Raw genomic sequence first — 16,695 nt, 5'->3', positions numbered from 1 at the left:
TATATTATGTTTTACTAATGATTTTCATAAAAGGTGATAAGATGATACCTTGAACACATACGTATCCAAGATCACTAATTCAAATAAGCATGTCGTAAGTTTCATACATATTACTTCTTAATCTAATTTCATTTAAATTCATTAAAATTTCATGTACTTTTTTTTGAATACCTGGTATTATAGAACATTCATCGGGTATTTTCTCTAATTTTACTTTTTTTTTTTTGTTTCGGGGTTATGAACCTAACGAACCGGTAAGAGGGGTAACTGCAAATCAGAGTTAGGTTTGGTGGGATTCTTGGAAACTACTTCAAGACAAAGAAGCAAAGGATCTGGTTGTGGTGGGGACGTAATGTAATGTAGATAATACTCTCAAGGGTAAGAAATCATGGAATAGAAATATAAGCTGGTTGAAGGTCAATGATGATATAGGTCGGTGGTACATTTAATCCTGCCTTTGCATGGGCCAACAAGGTTTTGTAAACTCAAGAATGTTCTAGAAGATAGCATACAATAATGACAAATAAAAGCGATTAGATGTATGTAAATGGTAAGATTTTGTAGACAAGAGGTCCACATGAGGTTTTTGGATTATTTTACACTACTGTTTTTGGAAGGAAAGAACCACAAAAAGCCATGGTTGTTGGACTTTTTGTAACCACTGGATTTTTTTATTTTTTTATTTTTATATATATTATATCATTTTAAAAAAAATTATTAATACAAATATGAAATATGAAATATGAAATATGATAATTCAATATTTTATTTATTTATTTATTTATTTTTCTTGTAAAAAGCCCCAACTTTCCTCGACCTGACTGAAACTTGACGTTAGGGCGCACTCCTTCCATAAAAGGAGAAGCTGAGGTCCTTGACAAACAGCGTATCAAATACAGTGAACAGCGTCATGAATGTAACCCCTAATCTTATAACTGGCCATATATTTAATTTCTAGCTGGCTTAACAGATTTTTGATGGTCCCTCAAGGTCTATACGTATAAGGGGTGGCAGCATGTGTGATATGGTCTACCGTCTATGACACTAAATGACAGTCACCCAAAGCCATTGTTGCTCTCCTAACCCAAGTGGGAAGTAAAGTGTTTTCAAAGTTTGTCTAAGTCACGAAGGCGACGAGTCTTCTATCCCCACTCACAAGCCAACTTTATTCCTAACATTATCAATAGATATTATCTGTTCTATATTCAATAAGCTATCACAATACGTTTTTAAAATGTATTTATATAATTAAAAAAAATTATTATCTAATTTTTTAAATTTTGTTAAACACCTTATTTAAAAAAAAATTAAAATTAAAAACGTTTTTTAAAATCACTGTCAAACAAACTCATAATATATTTAACTTACACAAAATATGACAACCCAAAATATATGAAATTTATTGATATGAGATATTAAAAAATAGACAATATTTACATAAGAAATAATGGATCATTACAAATGGACCGATGCTATAAGGGAATATTTGTCTGTTTGACCTATATATATGTTGTAAGTTCTTCTTAATCATATAAACGAGTTTTAAAATTGTGCGGATTTAATAGTGAAGAATCACTATAAAACAATAAAAAAATGGGGTGAAATCTTAAAACCAAAAGCTCCAAATTAGCTTGATGAACTCAACCGCAATGGGCATATTCTTAAATCCCAAAACTTTCAACTAAAACCTCCATATCAGAAACATCATCTTCCTCCATGAGCCTAACCAACAAATCTAACATACCGTAAACCTGTACAGCTCGCGGGTGGGTCTTATCCCTTGACACAAATGTATGAACCTCACCAGCAATCTCCATCCAGCTACAACCTGGTACTTTAAAATCACACCTCTCCCTCATCAGTTTCCGAACCCTGGCAACATCAAACCAATGCCCAACGGAAGCGTACATGTTAGACATAAGGCTATAATTCGCAGGTTCATTTGGCTCCATTACAAAAAGCTTTTCTGATGCCCATCTTGCTAACCCCACATTTCTGTGTACTTTACATGCCCCAAGGAATGCTCCCAAGGTGTCCGATCTGGGCTCAACTGGCATTGAGGTCAAAAGATTGATAGCTTCATCCAAAAAACCAGCACGCCCAAGAAGATCAATAATGCAAGTGTAATGCTCTGAATCAGGCATAATTTGATATACATTGATCATTAGATTGAAGTAATGAAGCCCCTCAAGAACAAAGCCCCCATGGGCACAGGCAGAAAGGACTCCAAGAAAGGCAACTTTATCTGGCCTCACATTACTAAATAACATCTTCTCAAAAACTTCTACACCTTCTTTTGAAAGACCATGGAAGGCATAAGCACCCATCAATGAAGTCCATGAAATGATATCAGGCTCTGCAACTGAGCTAAAGGATTGGAACGCGCTGCCAATGCTGCCACACTTGGAATATGCACTTACTAGAGCATTTGCAATGGATAAAAAAGCTTCAAACCCATTTTCTACAACATAAGCATGAACTTGAACAACTTCACTAGTTGCTGATAAGTTTCCACATGAGCTAAGGATACTAGCCAAGGCTAACTCATCAGGGTAAGTATATACTCGAATCATTTCTTGAAGAAGCCTCATAGCCTCCTTCCCATCTCCATGCTGTCCATACCCCACGATCATGGTGGTCCATGACACAATGTTTTTAACGATCATCCCATCAAAGGCTTTTCGGGCATCTTCTATATTTTCATTCTTTGAGTACATATCAACAAGAGCACTAGCTACCAATACATCTAAATCAAAAGATAGTCTAATAATAAGGCCATGAACCTGCTTCCCCAATCCACAAGATCCCAAAACACCACATGAATTGATCATACTAGTGAAGGTGAAATTATCCCCCTTGACACCCTCCAACCGCATCAATTTGAAGACCCCAAAAGCCTTTCCTTGCACACCATTCAGAGCATAACAAGACACCATCACATTCCACAAAACCAAATCTCTACTCGAAACTTCATCAAAAGCAGACTGAGCTTCATCAACTAGACCAAATTTTGCATATGAATCAACAAGAGCACTACCCACAAAACAATTTGAATCAAACCCTGATTTCAATATAAAACAATGCAACTGTCTGCATATCCCAACATCATTCAGCTCAATAGAAGCACGTAGTAGACCATTAAGGGTTATGCAATTTGGAGCCATCATTTCCAAGACCATCTGCCTAAAATAATGAAACCCTAAACGAACCAATGCAAATTTACAGTTACCCTCGACTACCCCACAAATCAGCGTGTTCCAGGATACCACATTCTTCAGAGGCATTTCATCGAACATTTTGCATACATCATTGAATTCCTTACATTTTACATAAACATGCAAAACTTGATTTTGCAATGACAGCAAGTTACAGTTTCCTAACTTTATTACGTGTGCGTGAAGTTGTTTTCCTCCATGAAGAAACCCCAATTTGGCGGAGATTTTGAGGGCGTGGGATGAGAAAGAATGGGTTGAGCAAGAATCGACCAAGTTGGTAAACCCCGTTTCCGGCAATGAAGCTCTGAGGCCACCCAGGTAGGGAAATGAGTGAGATTGACGATGTGGGTCGTGGCTTGGAGCATTTTTGGTGGCTCCAGTGAGAGTTGGAGATGGGGTTGGTGAAGCTGATGAGTGAGATTTGAAATTCGCAATGAAAGTGGAGAGAAAACGGCATTTGGAGATCATAGAATGATGGAAAAACACATAAGATATTCAAAAATAAAAAAACTGTCTTTTAATCTTCACAACGTAAATGATTGCTTTAAAAAATAATTATAAAAATATTTAAAAAAATAAAAACGGATTACATTTTTTTTCAAATTTTCAAAAAAAATATTTTATAAAACATCATATACCAGTTTTTAAAAACTGTTTTTAGAAAATTATTTTTAAAAAACAATTACTGAATGGGCCAGCATTTTCCGTAAATATAAAAAAAATAAAAATGTCAAAAATCAACTGAAGATCGAGCTGGTGGTTCTGGTATAGCTTTCTTTTTCATCTCTTTGAGTGACGTGTTAGCGCTGGAAGGATTAGTATTGATTACCTCTTTTGACAATTTTCCATTGATTTCCGATTGGGATGCAGGAGCGGAGTCCGAGATGCTCGCGTGTGTATGATTTGTGGATTGAATGGGATGTAGCACTCATGATCATAATCAAGGTCTATCCACTTTAAATAAATGTCAAAATTTTCATTATATTTAATTTATTTAAAAATTACATTAAAATAATTAAGTTTAAATTATTATTTAGCTTCACTTTAGACCAGCTAAAATTCGTTTATTTGAAGCTTAGAAATGATTTTTAGGATTATTTTTAGCTAATTTTATAAAATAAAAAAAAGATAATAATGATAACAAAAACAATATTGATTTTTATATAAACTTTAAAAATAAAAATTTCATTAAGGTTATGTTTGGTTGATGAGATATGATATTCTTGAATCTGCCTTTCTATGGGAAAATGAAGACTCTGTTTTATGAACTTTTTTAAAAAATAATTTTTGTTTTATAAAACAAAAAATATGTTTGATAATCAAATATTGTTTTCTATTTTATGTTTTTAAGAATAAAAAACAACGTGTTTTCAAATATCGTTTTTTAGTTGTTTTCGTTTATTTTATTACCACAATTGTTTTAAGAAATAATTATACAAATATGTAAAATGATTAAAAACAAAACACTATTAATAAAAATTAATTTTAAAACATATTTAAAAATATTAAAAACATGTTAAAAATATTTTAGATTTTTAAATAGACTTTTATTCTAAAAAATCATAAAACTCTATTTTAAAATTATTTTTGAAAACAATTATAAAACCTGCCAAAAATGTAATATATAATACTATTTTAATATTTGATATTTGTTTAAAATAAAAATTATATTACATTCCACTTAATTACAAAAATATGAAATTTGTTTTATAATTTGTTTTATGTTTAACCATATTAATGCTTAGAATATTTAAAATCTATAAGTGATTTTTTTCCATATTATATTATTCCACATATATATATATAAAATAATTCATATATTAATATTATTTTACAATATATTTAATAAATATTTTTTCCCTTTTTAACTACAAAATTGATTTTTTTAATTAATATTTTGTTTTATAAAATAATTAATATAAAAAGTAAAATAATAAAAATGAATAAATTTATAATACATGAATTATATATATTTTATATATTAATTTAGAATTAACATACTTTATACAAAATATATATATATTGAATAATATATTTTACTATTTATTTCATGTTAAATAAAGTACTACTAGATAACTTATTTTATCTTATTTTATACTTTATCTAATATATATAATAATAAAAAAGAAAAGATATTTTAAAATATCTAAAAATATTTAATTTTTTTTAATTTAAAAAAAATTCCCAAAAAATCATTATCACTTAAAAAATCTATCAAAAATACTTTTTAAAACAAAAAAAAAATATTTAAATCAAGGGGCACCCTTATTTTTTAACTTAATTAAACAAATGGTACAATAAAGTTGTTCATCGGTTTGTCTCTTTGTAATAATTTATAAAGTTTTGCGGGGCTTAGATCATCCAAGTTGGACTTTGTTAGTAATAAATTTTTTTACAATGTTGCCCTCGGATTGTTCCTTATTTACAAACTTTCCCTTTCAAAAAAGTAATAAAATAATAAAAAAAAACCCTTCCACGTATCTTCTAGCTCATATTAGAAGAAATTTTGGACAACCGCTCTTCAGTTTTCTCAAAACCAAATCCAAATTCGTAAGAATCTCTTCCTCTCAATTACGCTCTGTTTGGTTGCTGAGAAACAAGAGGAAAAAGACGGAAAGAATCCGATACCGAGAAAGTTAATTATTTTATTCTGTTTCATTTTGAATAATTATTTGGTGAACTTGAGGTTTTCGTGTGGTTTTTCTCCTCAGTTCTCTCGGTAACCAAACAGGGGTTAGGGTTTATGTTTTGGCTGTGGAATGTTTCTTGTTTGAAACTGAATATTGATGGACTATGTGTTCTTGTTCAGTAGGTTGTTATTGCGATTTTTTGATGTTACTCTTCTATGTTTCTTTGTTCTGGAAGTGGTACCAGCCTTGTTTTGTTGAAATTGAATCGAGATATTTTGTTCTGTTTTTAGTGCTAGTTGAAGAAAAATTTAATTGAATCTTTGTTTGGTTGGTGAGGAAAACGAGGTAACGGGGAGAAAATAGATTACGAACAGTGTGCTTTATGGTATTTTAGTTTTTAGAAATGGAGAACTCACGTCAATTGCCAAGGAGTTGTTTTAGGCCCAACTGAGTGCGAGATTGTTGTTTTCTGTAATTGCAAATGGAAAATCTGATTTTGGATGTTAGAATTTTTCTTCTTGCACTTTTTTTCTCATTAAACAAAGGAACTGAGCAGCAAGTGATTTATTTGTTAAAATATGTTGGACCACATGTAGAAGATTGGAGTTAGCATTTTCTTGCTTTGATCTTGTTTGGATCTCAGAAGGTATCAAGGGAAGGAAGTCAACTAGGAAGGAATGTTAGATTCTCTTGTTTGGTTTGCCATGGAAAATATGAAGAAAAATGAAATATAATGAAACTCTTTAAGACTTATACATGTTCAAATTGTTCATTCTCTATAAGAAACTATTTAAAAACTTATGTATGTTCAACTCTTTTATTCTCTCTATAAAAGGGGAATAAAATTGGAGAATAGTTGGGGAAAATAAAAATTATTGAGCTCAAAGCCTCAAACTTATTTTCATTTTTCATTTCTTTTTGTTTCTTACCCTTACCCTCACAATAGTTCTCGGTATAAATCATGGGCTCTTTGTTTGAATGTAGTTAACATATTGTTCATCTTAACTCCATAGCAGGGACAACGAGAAATGCACAAATCACCAGTAATTTTGGGTGGATAATAAAACAACTGCAGGTGATGGGGGGTTGCTGTTGTTCTTCCAGGAAAACTCAATTGCGTGGAACACCTGTATATTATTATGTAATATGTGCAATCTCAGAATCTTAAATCTCCATTTCAGTTTTATTATCTGCTCCTATTTGCTCAAGACAGAGCATTTCCCTATTTAACATGAATATTATTCAATAATTCTCTTGTGCACTGATGAAAGTTTTTTGTTGTGGATTTTAGTTGCTCATGTAAGTCCTGTTTCTAGATAGTATCCTTTGTTTTGTTTGTTCCTTTTCATTTCTTATTTTGTATACATGCTAGGCTTTTTTGGGTCCTGGATGTTAGTAGGTCAAATAAGAGAAATATGTGAGGGTGGATGAGACATTATGATTTAGGGAGTGACAGAAACCCCAAAGAGGAGATGAGGAAAGTTGTGTGGCCTAAATTTTTTGGGACAGAAGATTCTTTTTGATGAGGACCGAGTTATATTACTGTTTTATATAATTGGACAGTTGCCTTATAGCTTTACAAACAATCTAAGTACCATTGTAATTGATCTGTAAGTGTCGATTGGTAGAGACTATTGATGCCTCAGCCACTGCCATGTAGAGACAATGGAAAGCTTAAACTCTTATTTTTCACATATAGACTGAATTGATGTATGCCACCTTCATTCTGATAGCATGCTTGTTTGCCTCAGCAACACTCTATTCCAGCTACTAAATCAAGCTTCTAGAATCATCAAACAGTATGGCAGCAGTTTTACCATGACTCCATGAGCCTTCCACCAAGAAGTACCAAGCTGGATGATGGTTTAAACACCATGAAGAATTCAAAGTGTTATCATTTAGGAGATTTCCAATCAGCTTGCCTGATGTTGGCAGCTAAAAATGCCATGTGATGCTACAGTTAGTGGCACTCTTCCAAGGGTGGTAAGTCACCCTGTTGAGCTAGAATAGTTCATGAGTTCTCTATGAGTGGTGATCAAGTGATAAATAGAAACATGTCAGATAGGACTAGTGTCTTGCTGCCTATTAAAACTTGGCCAACTACACTAGGGACTTAAGAAAGACAGCTGGGAAGAAAGCTTATTTTGATATGAATTGGCAAACTTCAAGCTTAGCTGAATACTGGGCAAGACAGAATAAAGGATGATGTGGATGAGCTGGCAAAACTTGCCAGATTGTGCATGGACTTGTCTCATCTAATTTCTCATAACATTTCACCATCTATTTCTTGTTATTCTGCACTTTTATTATTTGAGTTCTTCATTCATTTCTTGCACGATCATTTATTGTTGAATTTGCTTACCAGTTAATCAGAATCTGAATTCTCAGAAATGTATTGTGTTGCTGACAACAAAGCAACAAGATAAATCTTTATTAGCTCTTGAATATCTTGAAATTTTGGGAGATCAATTCTCAAGATTCTGAAATTTTTGAGATTCAATACTCATGTTGAAAGAACAAAGTTTTGAAGATTTGCATTGATAATGTTAGTAAACATTTGATAATGCTGGCAAATGTAGGGTTTCTTCATAGTCATCTCAGCATAGAAATTTCTTTTAGGTGGAAATTTTCTTGCTGATCTTCTGTCATAAAAATGGTTGATGAGGTTTCCTTGTGTATTAAACTATCATTTTTAAAATTTCCAACTTTTTTTTTTGGCAGTGTCCACCAACCCTACAAGAGCACGAGTTCTTGACATCTCATAATGGTGCAGCCTCTGCATTTGCTGCAGAACTCTTGGTTGATTTGAATCTGCAAACATCAATTCCTGACACTTACCGGCCCCCGCCTGCACCTATTCCATATGATGTGGTTCTCGGACATCCAAGATCAACTGACTGTGACCCTGTCGGAGAAACAATTAATGGTAGTAAAGGTCTCAGAGTGTCAGACTGCAAAACTCAAGCTAGTTCTTTGCCTACTTCACCAAGGAAGTTTGAACTTCCAATATCAAATGAACCTAATTTTTTACCATTGGAAGAAGATGATGCTTGTCCCATTTGTCTTGAAGGTGCAGCCCTATCAGAGTCTCAGGATGCTAACATTTTATTCATTTTACCATTTTTAACTTTCTTTGTTTGTTTGTGGAATTAAATCAGCTGTCTTCATGCGTCAAGAATTATGTAAGCAGCTGAGCTCCTCATAACTAATTATTCAACTTTGTGACTGTTTGCAGAGTATGATTTGGAGAACCCAAAAACAATCACAAAATGCAACCATCATTTTCATCTTTCGTGCATTCTTGAGTGGATGGAAAGAAGTGAAACCTGCCCTGTGTGTGATCAGGTTTGCCTCTCAGTAATTTATCATGCAGTGCTTAGATAAGAATTTCATCCATATACTTAACTAGATGATGACTGGGGCTCTTGATCTGCTCTATGAGTATCTCTCTTATCCCTTGGGTTAAGAGCTATGCAGATTAGATCATGATAAAGGGATCCCACAATAGCTGCTTCCTCCCCCAACCAGTAAGAAGCAATAAAAAGAAAAAGAGAAGTTTTCCAATAAAATTAAATAGACATTTTTTTAGTGATTGTTAACTGGATGAATCTGAGGTGCTAACCATTGAGAAATGGCTCTATGACAAGGTTCTTGTCTTAATTGTTACACATTTGTCATGTTTTCATGCTAAATCGACATGCTCTACCTCTCTAATGTTGCAGGAAATGATACTTGAAGATACCATGATTATGTAGCTCGGTCGTACCGTTTCAAGATGGAAGTCCTTTTGTGTAAAATTGAAGCTTCCCAACTCAAAAGGCTGCAGATGCCTGGCAATTCTTTGCTATGTAACTGGTCAGTGGCTTATGGCCCACATATTCATCTTTAGTTTGATTATAGCGATTTGAAGATTTGCAGTGTGCGTTTGAACATCATTCTTTTAGTGGGTCAGTCAGTTCCTCTGGTTATATTGGAAGTAGAGGAGTGAAGTTTCTACACTACATGAAAACAGGTTGCTGCTATCCATGTCTTTTCTCCAATTAAATCTTGATTGACAACTATCAGATGCATCAGCAAATAAAAGGGAGAACAATGCTTTAAGTACCAAGGGAGGTAAAGCTAGTCAGGCTCTTTCACCCAAAAGAAATTAATGGGTCAGTCCTGCCTTCCATGGGTTTTCCTGATATATTCTTCTGTCTTGTATATACCCTCTCAGCTTTCTCATTTTCGTGCATGCTGCCTGCATTTGTTATTTGTTTTGGCTTTGTAAATCAATAATCTGTTTACTTCTGGATGGATTTCTTGCCTGGGATTTGAATTTGGTGTATGAAAAGTTTATAATGATTAATTAAAGGGTATACTCTGTCTTAAGTGGATCGAGATTTTCACATTATTAGATTTTGAAAATTGCATAGATCTGCATAACACTTTGTTTTATGCCTTATGTGAGTCTATATGGTGATATTTTCCAAGCTTCATGGGAGGATACTTAATGTATTTCAGGGTGTTTAGAGCTACATCAACAGATGAACAGCTCAGTGTCATTCCATAATCAAGGAAAGGTAAGTGATAGTTTTCAAAATCCAATGATAGTATTATGAAATTTACTGTGAAATGTGAATACCATTTCTAGATTTTTATAAAACTGCTAGCTGCCAGAGTTGCCTTTTCACACAGGGGATGCGAAATTTTGAACAGTTAGTACCAAAGGCCACCCTAACCTTAGCAACAAATATACTCAGAAGCCAGAGAAAATCCAAATCTACTCCTTTAATACTCTCTAAATAACGGAACTTACTAGAAAAACGGAATGTAATACATTGCTTAGATTTTATACATATATGAAAAAAAATCTATGATATTGATTTGATATCATATATATGGTATCATATCGAATATTGAATTTAGATATTTAAATGAATTTAGAAATCTGAATAAAAAAATTAATAAAAAAAACACTAAAACAAGGGGATAAAAGAGCAAAAAAAATGACAATAACAAGAACATGGTAAGGGATCGGGGATCCGATGCATATGTGGTAATCCTTAATTAATGGTACCTTTTGGATATGAGATTATCAAAAAGGTTCTCGATAGCATAGGGAGTGAGGTTAAGGTGGTGTTTGTTTTTTTACTTAATTCTAAATAAAATCTTAATGCTTAATAGTGTTAAATATTAAGCTGTTTGTTTTTATAGTATTTTATTTCTATTAAGTATTAAAAAGTAAAAAAAAATCAATATATTATTTTTTTTATTTATAAAAAGTTATATGTTTTGGTTTTTTTCATTTAGTAAAAAAATTATAATAAGTAATAAAAAAATAAAAAAACAAATAATTTAAATTTTAAAAATAATTTCAGGCAAAAACCAAAAGACCAAATATCTATGAAACCAAAAGGAGTACTATTTACAGATTGAGGGGTGCATATGGTAGATCTGTACACCGAAAAGTGTTATTGTTAATTTATTTATTATTTGTTATTTTTTATTTTATTTTATTTTTTTAACATTCATCTTGAGCCTAGCATCTGCTTAGGAACGCTTTCTCAAATAGAGACGGAGTTCCTCACTGTAGGAAGTTGCCAAAAATTTTGTCGCACTTTTTAAAATCCATCATAACGAATGACGCTTTGGTCAAGACCACCCACCTGATTTGAATAAAGTTGAAATCATTTAGAAATCTTGAAAGCTTGGTCTCACCAGAACTCTCAAGAGTCCCAGAACCTTTTACAAATTAAATACGACGTTGGACCAATAACAGAAATAGCATTCTCTTCCACTACCAGTTGGATTCCAATAACGGTGTGAACTCCTCCACGTTTGAACTTTTGAATTTCAAAAGCGACTTGCAGGCTCCTCGGTTGTACAGTCCAACGGGGAAGGTGGTTCTCCACTCACTCTAATGAATCCAATACTTCTCTCAATTCTCAAACACGATCACCCGCGGGTCGGTGGTCCAATGTGAACCAACGTTTTTCAACGGCTGTCATAATGTAAAGTGCCAAACTGTTTTCACAACAATAATTATTAAGCACATTAAGACTTTGTTTGGAAGTAACGATAGTTAACGTGCTTTTATGGTTTTAAGAAAAATAAATTTTATAAATAATCTCATTCCATCACTTTGAAATTTCTTTTATTAATTTTATATGACAAATTAATAGTATTATTATTATTATTAATTTAGGGTAAAAAAAATATTAAAACTTTGTTTTAGAAATGTTTTTAAAAATAGTTCTAAAATATAATTTTTAAAAATTATTATTTTTGGAAACTTAAATATTCTTAATCTATTTTTTATATTTTTAAAAAGGTTTTAATATGGTGTTTTATTTTTAAAATATGTTTAAAATTTTATATATATATATATATTTTTTAAATATATATATATAAAAAGGAAAGATATTTTAAAAAATATTATATTTAAAAAAAAACATAAAAGTGTTTTATGTTTTCTTATTGTTGAAGGTGTTTTTTTATAAATAAAAAAATAGCAAATTGTTTTAAAAATTCGCTATCAAAATGGGTTTTTAAAAAAATAAGAAAATATTATTGATTAATAATAATTAAAAAAAAAAAAGAGTATAAAGAGGCCAAATAAGGTAAAACTTTACTAGACCAACCCCACGAACAAATCTTATTAGCATATCATTTCCTAAAGAAGAGCCTACACCATCATTACCATTATACGTATGAAAACAACAGTTTAGAAAATTTCAACCATTACCAAATTCAAAATTTGTGAGCCCAAACCAATAATTACACCATGGTTGTCTCGAGGATAACTCAATCCAACATAGCAATTTTTGTGGACATTGGACAGGACACATCAGCAACCACAGAGGTCAAATAAGAAAACGACCTTTTTGACTTATGGCCCCTTTCCCGATCATTTTTCGACACGTTCTTCAATCTCCTTGACTCATACCTTTTTCTTATCGCCACTCCTAGCAGCCATTTTTCTATTTTTGGCCCTCTCTTCTTTATACTTAATTTTTATTTTTTAAAATATTGTGGTCAATTTATTTGTAGTTAAATGTCATTTTCTTTCTTTAATAATTTATAATTTACAATTTATCTCATTGTAAAAATAATTTATGGAAGTGAATCAATATCATGTAATTTTTCTTGATATATTATTAATATTTTTATATTTAATAATAAAAATAGAAGTAAATGTAATTATTATTAAAATAAAAATTAATTATGATGTTTTAATATATTTTTTAAAATATGAATAAAAGACTTATAATTGAAAAGCTTCGTTCGAAAATATTTTTATTCAAAGTATTTTATATAAAAATGATTTTTAAAATCTTGTTAAATATTTTATTTTTTTAAAATATGTTTTTTTATATTGGAAGTGCTTTTAAAAATATTTTCAAACCGATTCATAATTTTTATTTGAATACTCTTAAAAATTACATCTAATTTTTGAAAACTGGAAAAGTTTAAAACTTATATATATGACGTCATAAAATATAATAAATTATGAAAAAGAGAATGAAATTACAAAAATTTTGATATGATTCTTCAAAATAGTATAATTTTTCTCTTTTGTTTTTTTCTTTTGATACTTTTTATTCCTTTGTTAGACCGTTGAAGGGAGGGAGGTGAGGAGACTACAGGGCTATGTGTCTCTGCCCACCAAATCGCTGTCCATACACATGCAAATTCACGCTTTTCCCCTTGGAAGTATCTACGTATGCTCGCATAGAAATCCTCTTCCGAAGGGTATTATTGTAACAGTGTCTCTGCCATGCCCGTGAATAGCAGCTTTTTCAGATTTCTCAAATCTATATAAAAGTCCTCACTTCCACCTGCTCTTTCTAAGCTACCTCAACTCCAAGTAAGATTTTCTTGAAAACCCATGTGTCTGGTGGGTCGAATTGGGTGAGACGTGAGAGAGATGTCACTAATTTTCTGTTTCTTAGTTGTTTTTCCTCTAATTTTGGCGGTGGAAGGTCAGGCCGGTGAGGTTTTGATCACTGGCAACAAGACGATTCTGAGTGAGAATGGGACCTTCAAGATGGGGTTCTTCAGCGCCAATGGCGGACCCAACTGGTACTTGGGCATCTGGTACGCTTCTCTTCCTACCCCGACCTACGTGTGGGTGGCGAACCGCGAGACGCCGGTGAAAAGTGTGGAGTCGGCGACAGTGGAGTTGGGTGGAGATGGGAGGTTGAAGATAATGGAGGTCGGTGGCTCCGTGGTGTGGCAAACGACGAATGTGGAGAAGTCGACGGCAGTGAAGCTATTGGAGAGTGGGAACTTGGTGTTGTTATCGCGTAAAGAAAAGGTGGTGTGGCAGAGCTTCGATTTTCCGGCGGATACGTGGCTGCCGGGGATGAATATGACGGCGCATCGATCGATAACGTGTTGGAAGAGCTCCGTGGATCCCTCACCGGGATCCTACTCTCTCCGGCTGAAACCGCCGGACTACGGTGAGTTCGAGCTCGTGTTTAATGGAACTATGATGTATTGGTCCACCGGAAACTGGACCGGAGATAGGTTCGCCGGAGTGCCGGAGATGACGATTCCGTACATCTACAAGTTCCGCTTCTTGCACCCGTTTACTCCTGCTGCGGCGTTCTGGTACACGGCGACGGCGCTGGAGAACAGCGGCGGAGGAGGGCGGCCGCCGCTAAACCGCTTCCACGTGGACTCCTCTGGTCTCCTCCGGCAGTACACGTGGTTTCCTCAGACCGACACGTGGAACATGTTCTGGTCACAGCCGGAGAACCGCTGCCGGGTGTACGGACTCTGTGGGAATTTAGGCCTCTGCAACACTGTAACGTTGAAGCCCTGTGAATGTCTCGCCGGTTTTCAACCATCCGACGAACTAAGCTGGAGCTCCGGTGACTTCTCCGGCGGATGCCTCCGTGAGGACAACAATGTGTGTAGCGAGACCGATGGCGGGTTCGAAGGAATTGGCAGTGTTAGCTTCAATGGAGCTGCTCTGGTTCCGATTCCGGGAAATTCGAAATCTTGTGAAGCTTCGTGTTTGATGAATTGCTCCTGTATCGGTTTGTATCGAAATGCGAGGTCCAATTTGTGCTACAATGTATATGGGCCTGTCTTGAATCTGAAGAACTTGTCTTCAGATAGCACAGAAGAAGGCGAATTACACGTTAGAGTACACAGACGAGGAAACGGGAAGAAGAACAAATGGAAATGGCCTGTTTTGATAGCCTGCGTTGCTGGGTTTTCAATCATTCTGGGGTTATCAATGGCGGTTTTGCTGGTTTTCCGAAAGAGAAGACAGAGGAAGAAGAAGGTAGAGGAAGAGGATGTGTTCTCAGTAACCAATTTGAGGGTCTTCTCCTACAAAGAGCTCAACGCAGCTACTCAGGGTTTCTCCGAGAAGCTCGGGCATGGAGGTTTCGGCACTGTATTTAAAGGAGAATTGTCGGATTCTTCGCAGGTGGCGGTGAAACGGCTGGAGAGGCCGGGTGGGGGAGAGAAGGAGTTCAGGGCAGAGGTCTGCACAATTGGGAATATCCAGCATGTTAATCTAGTGAGGCTCAGGGGCTTTTGCTCGGAAAATTCGCATCGGCTTCTGGTTTATGATTGTATGCAGAATGGTCCTCTGAGTGTGTATCTGAGGCGAGACGGTGAGAATTTGAGCTGGGATGTTCGGTTCAGGGTGGCCATTGGGACGGCCAGAGGCATTGCATACCTGCACGAAGAATGCAGAGATTGTATCATACATTGTGATATTAAGCCTGAAAACATTCTTTTAGACTCTGATTTCATTCCAAAGGTGTCGGATTTCGGGTTGGCGAAGCTGATGGGGAGGGACTTCAGTAGGGTTTTAGCCACAATGAGGGGGACATGGGGCTATGTCGCCCCTGAATGGATATCAGGTGTGGCGATTACTGCAAAAGCCGATGTGTACAGCTATGGAATGACACTGTTGGAGCTAATTGGGGGCCGGAGGAATGTGGAAACCCCGCCATCCGCGGGAGGTGGTGGTGCTGCTGCTACAGGGGATGAGTGGTTCTTCCCTCCCTGGGCTGCCCGACAGATAATTGAGGGCAATGTGGCGGCAGTGGTGGACGAAAGACTCAGGGATTCATACAACACTGCAGAGGCCGAGCGGGTAGGGCTAGTGGCAGTGTGGTGCATACAGGATGAGGAGGCTGCCCGGCCTACAATGGGGATGGTGGTGAAGATGTTGGAAGGAATTGTGGAAGTGGCAGTTCCCCCACCACCAAAGTTGCTCCAGGCACTGGTCTCTGGCGAGTCTTTTCATGGGGTTTTGGCTGAATCCGGTGGGACATCCACCGGGGATGCCAATTCACATTCCTCTCATAGATGGTGAATGTGAATGTGAAAGTTGTTAAAGAACAAGAAACAAGTTTTACCTTATGAGGTAAGTAAAAAACTCAATCTGACTACATTACAAGTCAGATTTTTAGGCTATTTTAGAGAAAGAAATCTCTTCTTTAAATCTCAATTTAGATGCAATAACCATTTACCACTATGTTCTAGGTTTTGCCCCAAGTAAACTTTATGTTTTTGGCTGAATTTTTCCTAGAAAAGAGTAGAGTTTGTTCATGATACAAGTAAGTTGGTTGTGAAAAGTTATGGCTCAATGTGATGGGGTGGTTTATGAAAATTTATGGCCTAATGGTTGAGCTTGTCTATCTGTTTATCACTGTGGGGTTGGAGGGTCACAGCTCATGAAAGATGATCAGAGTTTGGTATTCCATAACTAGGTTTGAATTTGGCACCGAATCCCTCGGTGCTTAACTGAATGCTCTTGTCCAATGTCACTCCAATCTCATTGGATGTATAAAAAGAAAAGTTTCACAGAGTCGTATAAGCTATTCCAAAAAGTTTTGATA

At 34.8% G+C, this 16,695-nt stretch overlaps 3 protein-coding genes across 11 annotated transcripts; 2 read left to right on the top strand and 1 right to left on the bottom strand.

Moving 5' to 3' along the window:
• Positions 1–1,661: 1,661 nt before the first annotated feature.
• On the bottom strand, positions 1,662–3,683 carry LOC100253398 (pentatricopeptide repeat-containing protein At2g46050, mitochondrial). The gene has a single exon (XM_002276037.3). It carries the CDS (start codon positions 3,681–3,683, stop codon positions 1,662–1,664), a length of 2,022 nt encoding a protein of 673 aa, XP_002276073.1.
• Positions 3,684–5,595: 1,912 nt separating this feature from the next.
• Positions 5,596–10,221, top strand: LOC100256755 (probable E3 ubiquitin-protein ligase RHB1A). 9 transcript variants are annotated; one of them, XM_002278553.5, is made up of 5 exons: positions 5,686–5,765; positions 6,862–6,986; positions 8,567–8,915; positions 9,081–9,190; positions 9,568–10,221. In XM_002278553.5, the coding sequence occupies exons 2-5, from the start codon at positions 6,924–6,926 to the stop codon at positions 9,598–9,600; spliced, it is 555 nt and encodes a 184-aa protein (XP_002278589.1). In that variant the 5' UTR covers positions 5,686–5,765; positions 6,862–6,923; the 3' UTR covers positions 9,601–10,221. The 9 variants fall into 9 exon arrangements, with proteins under 9 accessions (XP_019081067.1, XP_002278589.1, XP_010661846.1 ...); XM_010663544.3 differs by having other exon boundaries at positions 5,710–5,765; positions 6,859–6,986; XM_019225524.2 differs by having other exon boundaries at positions 5,744–5,850.
• On the top strand, positions 9,614–16,659 carry LOC100248272 (G-type lectin S-receptor-like serine/threonine-protein kinase SD2-2). The gene is made up of 3 exons (XM_002276059.5): positions 9,614–9,700; positions 10,349–10,407; positions 13,441–16,659. The coding sequence occupies exon 3, from the start codon at positions 13,755–13,757 to the stop codon at positions 16,167–16,169; it is 2,415 nt and encodes an 804-aa protein (XP_002276095.2). The 5' UTR covers positions 9,614–9,700; positions 10,349–10,407; positions 13,441–13,754; the 3' UTR covers positions 16,170–16,659.
• Positions 16,660–16,695: the final 36 nt, after the last annotated feature.

This window comes from Vitis vinifera, chromosome 15 (genome assembly GCF_030704535.1).
Source record: "Vitis vinifera cultivar Pinot Noir 40024 chromosome 15, ASM3070453v1".
Classification (NCBI taxonomy): Eukaryota; Viridiplantae; Streptophyta; class Magnoliopsida; order Vitales; family Vitaceae; genus Vitis; species Vitis vinifera.
The sequence above is the reverse complement of the archived record's forward strand: the minus strand, read 5'-3'. Positions and strand labels throughout refer to the sequence as shown.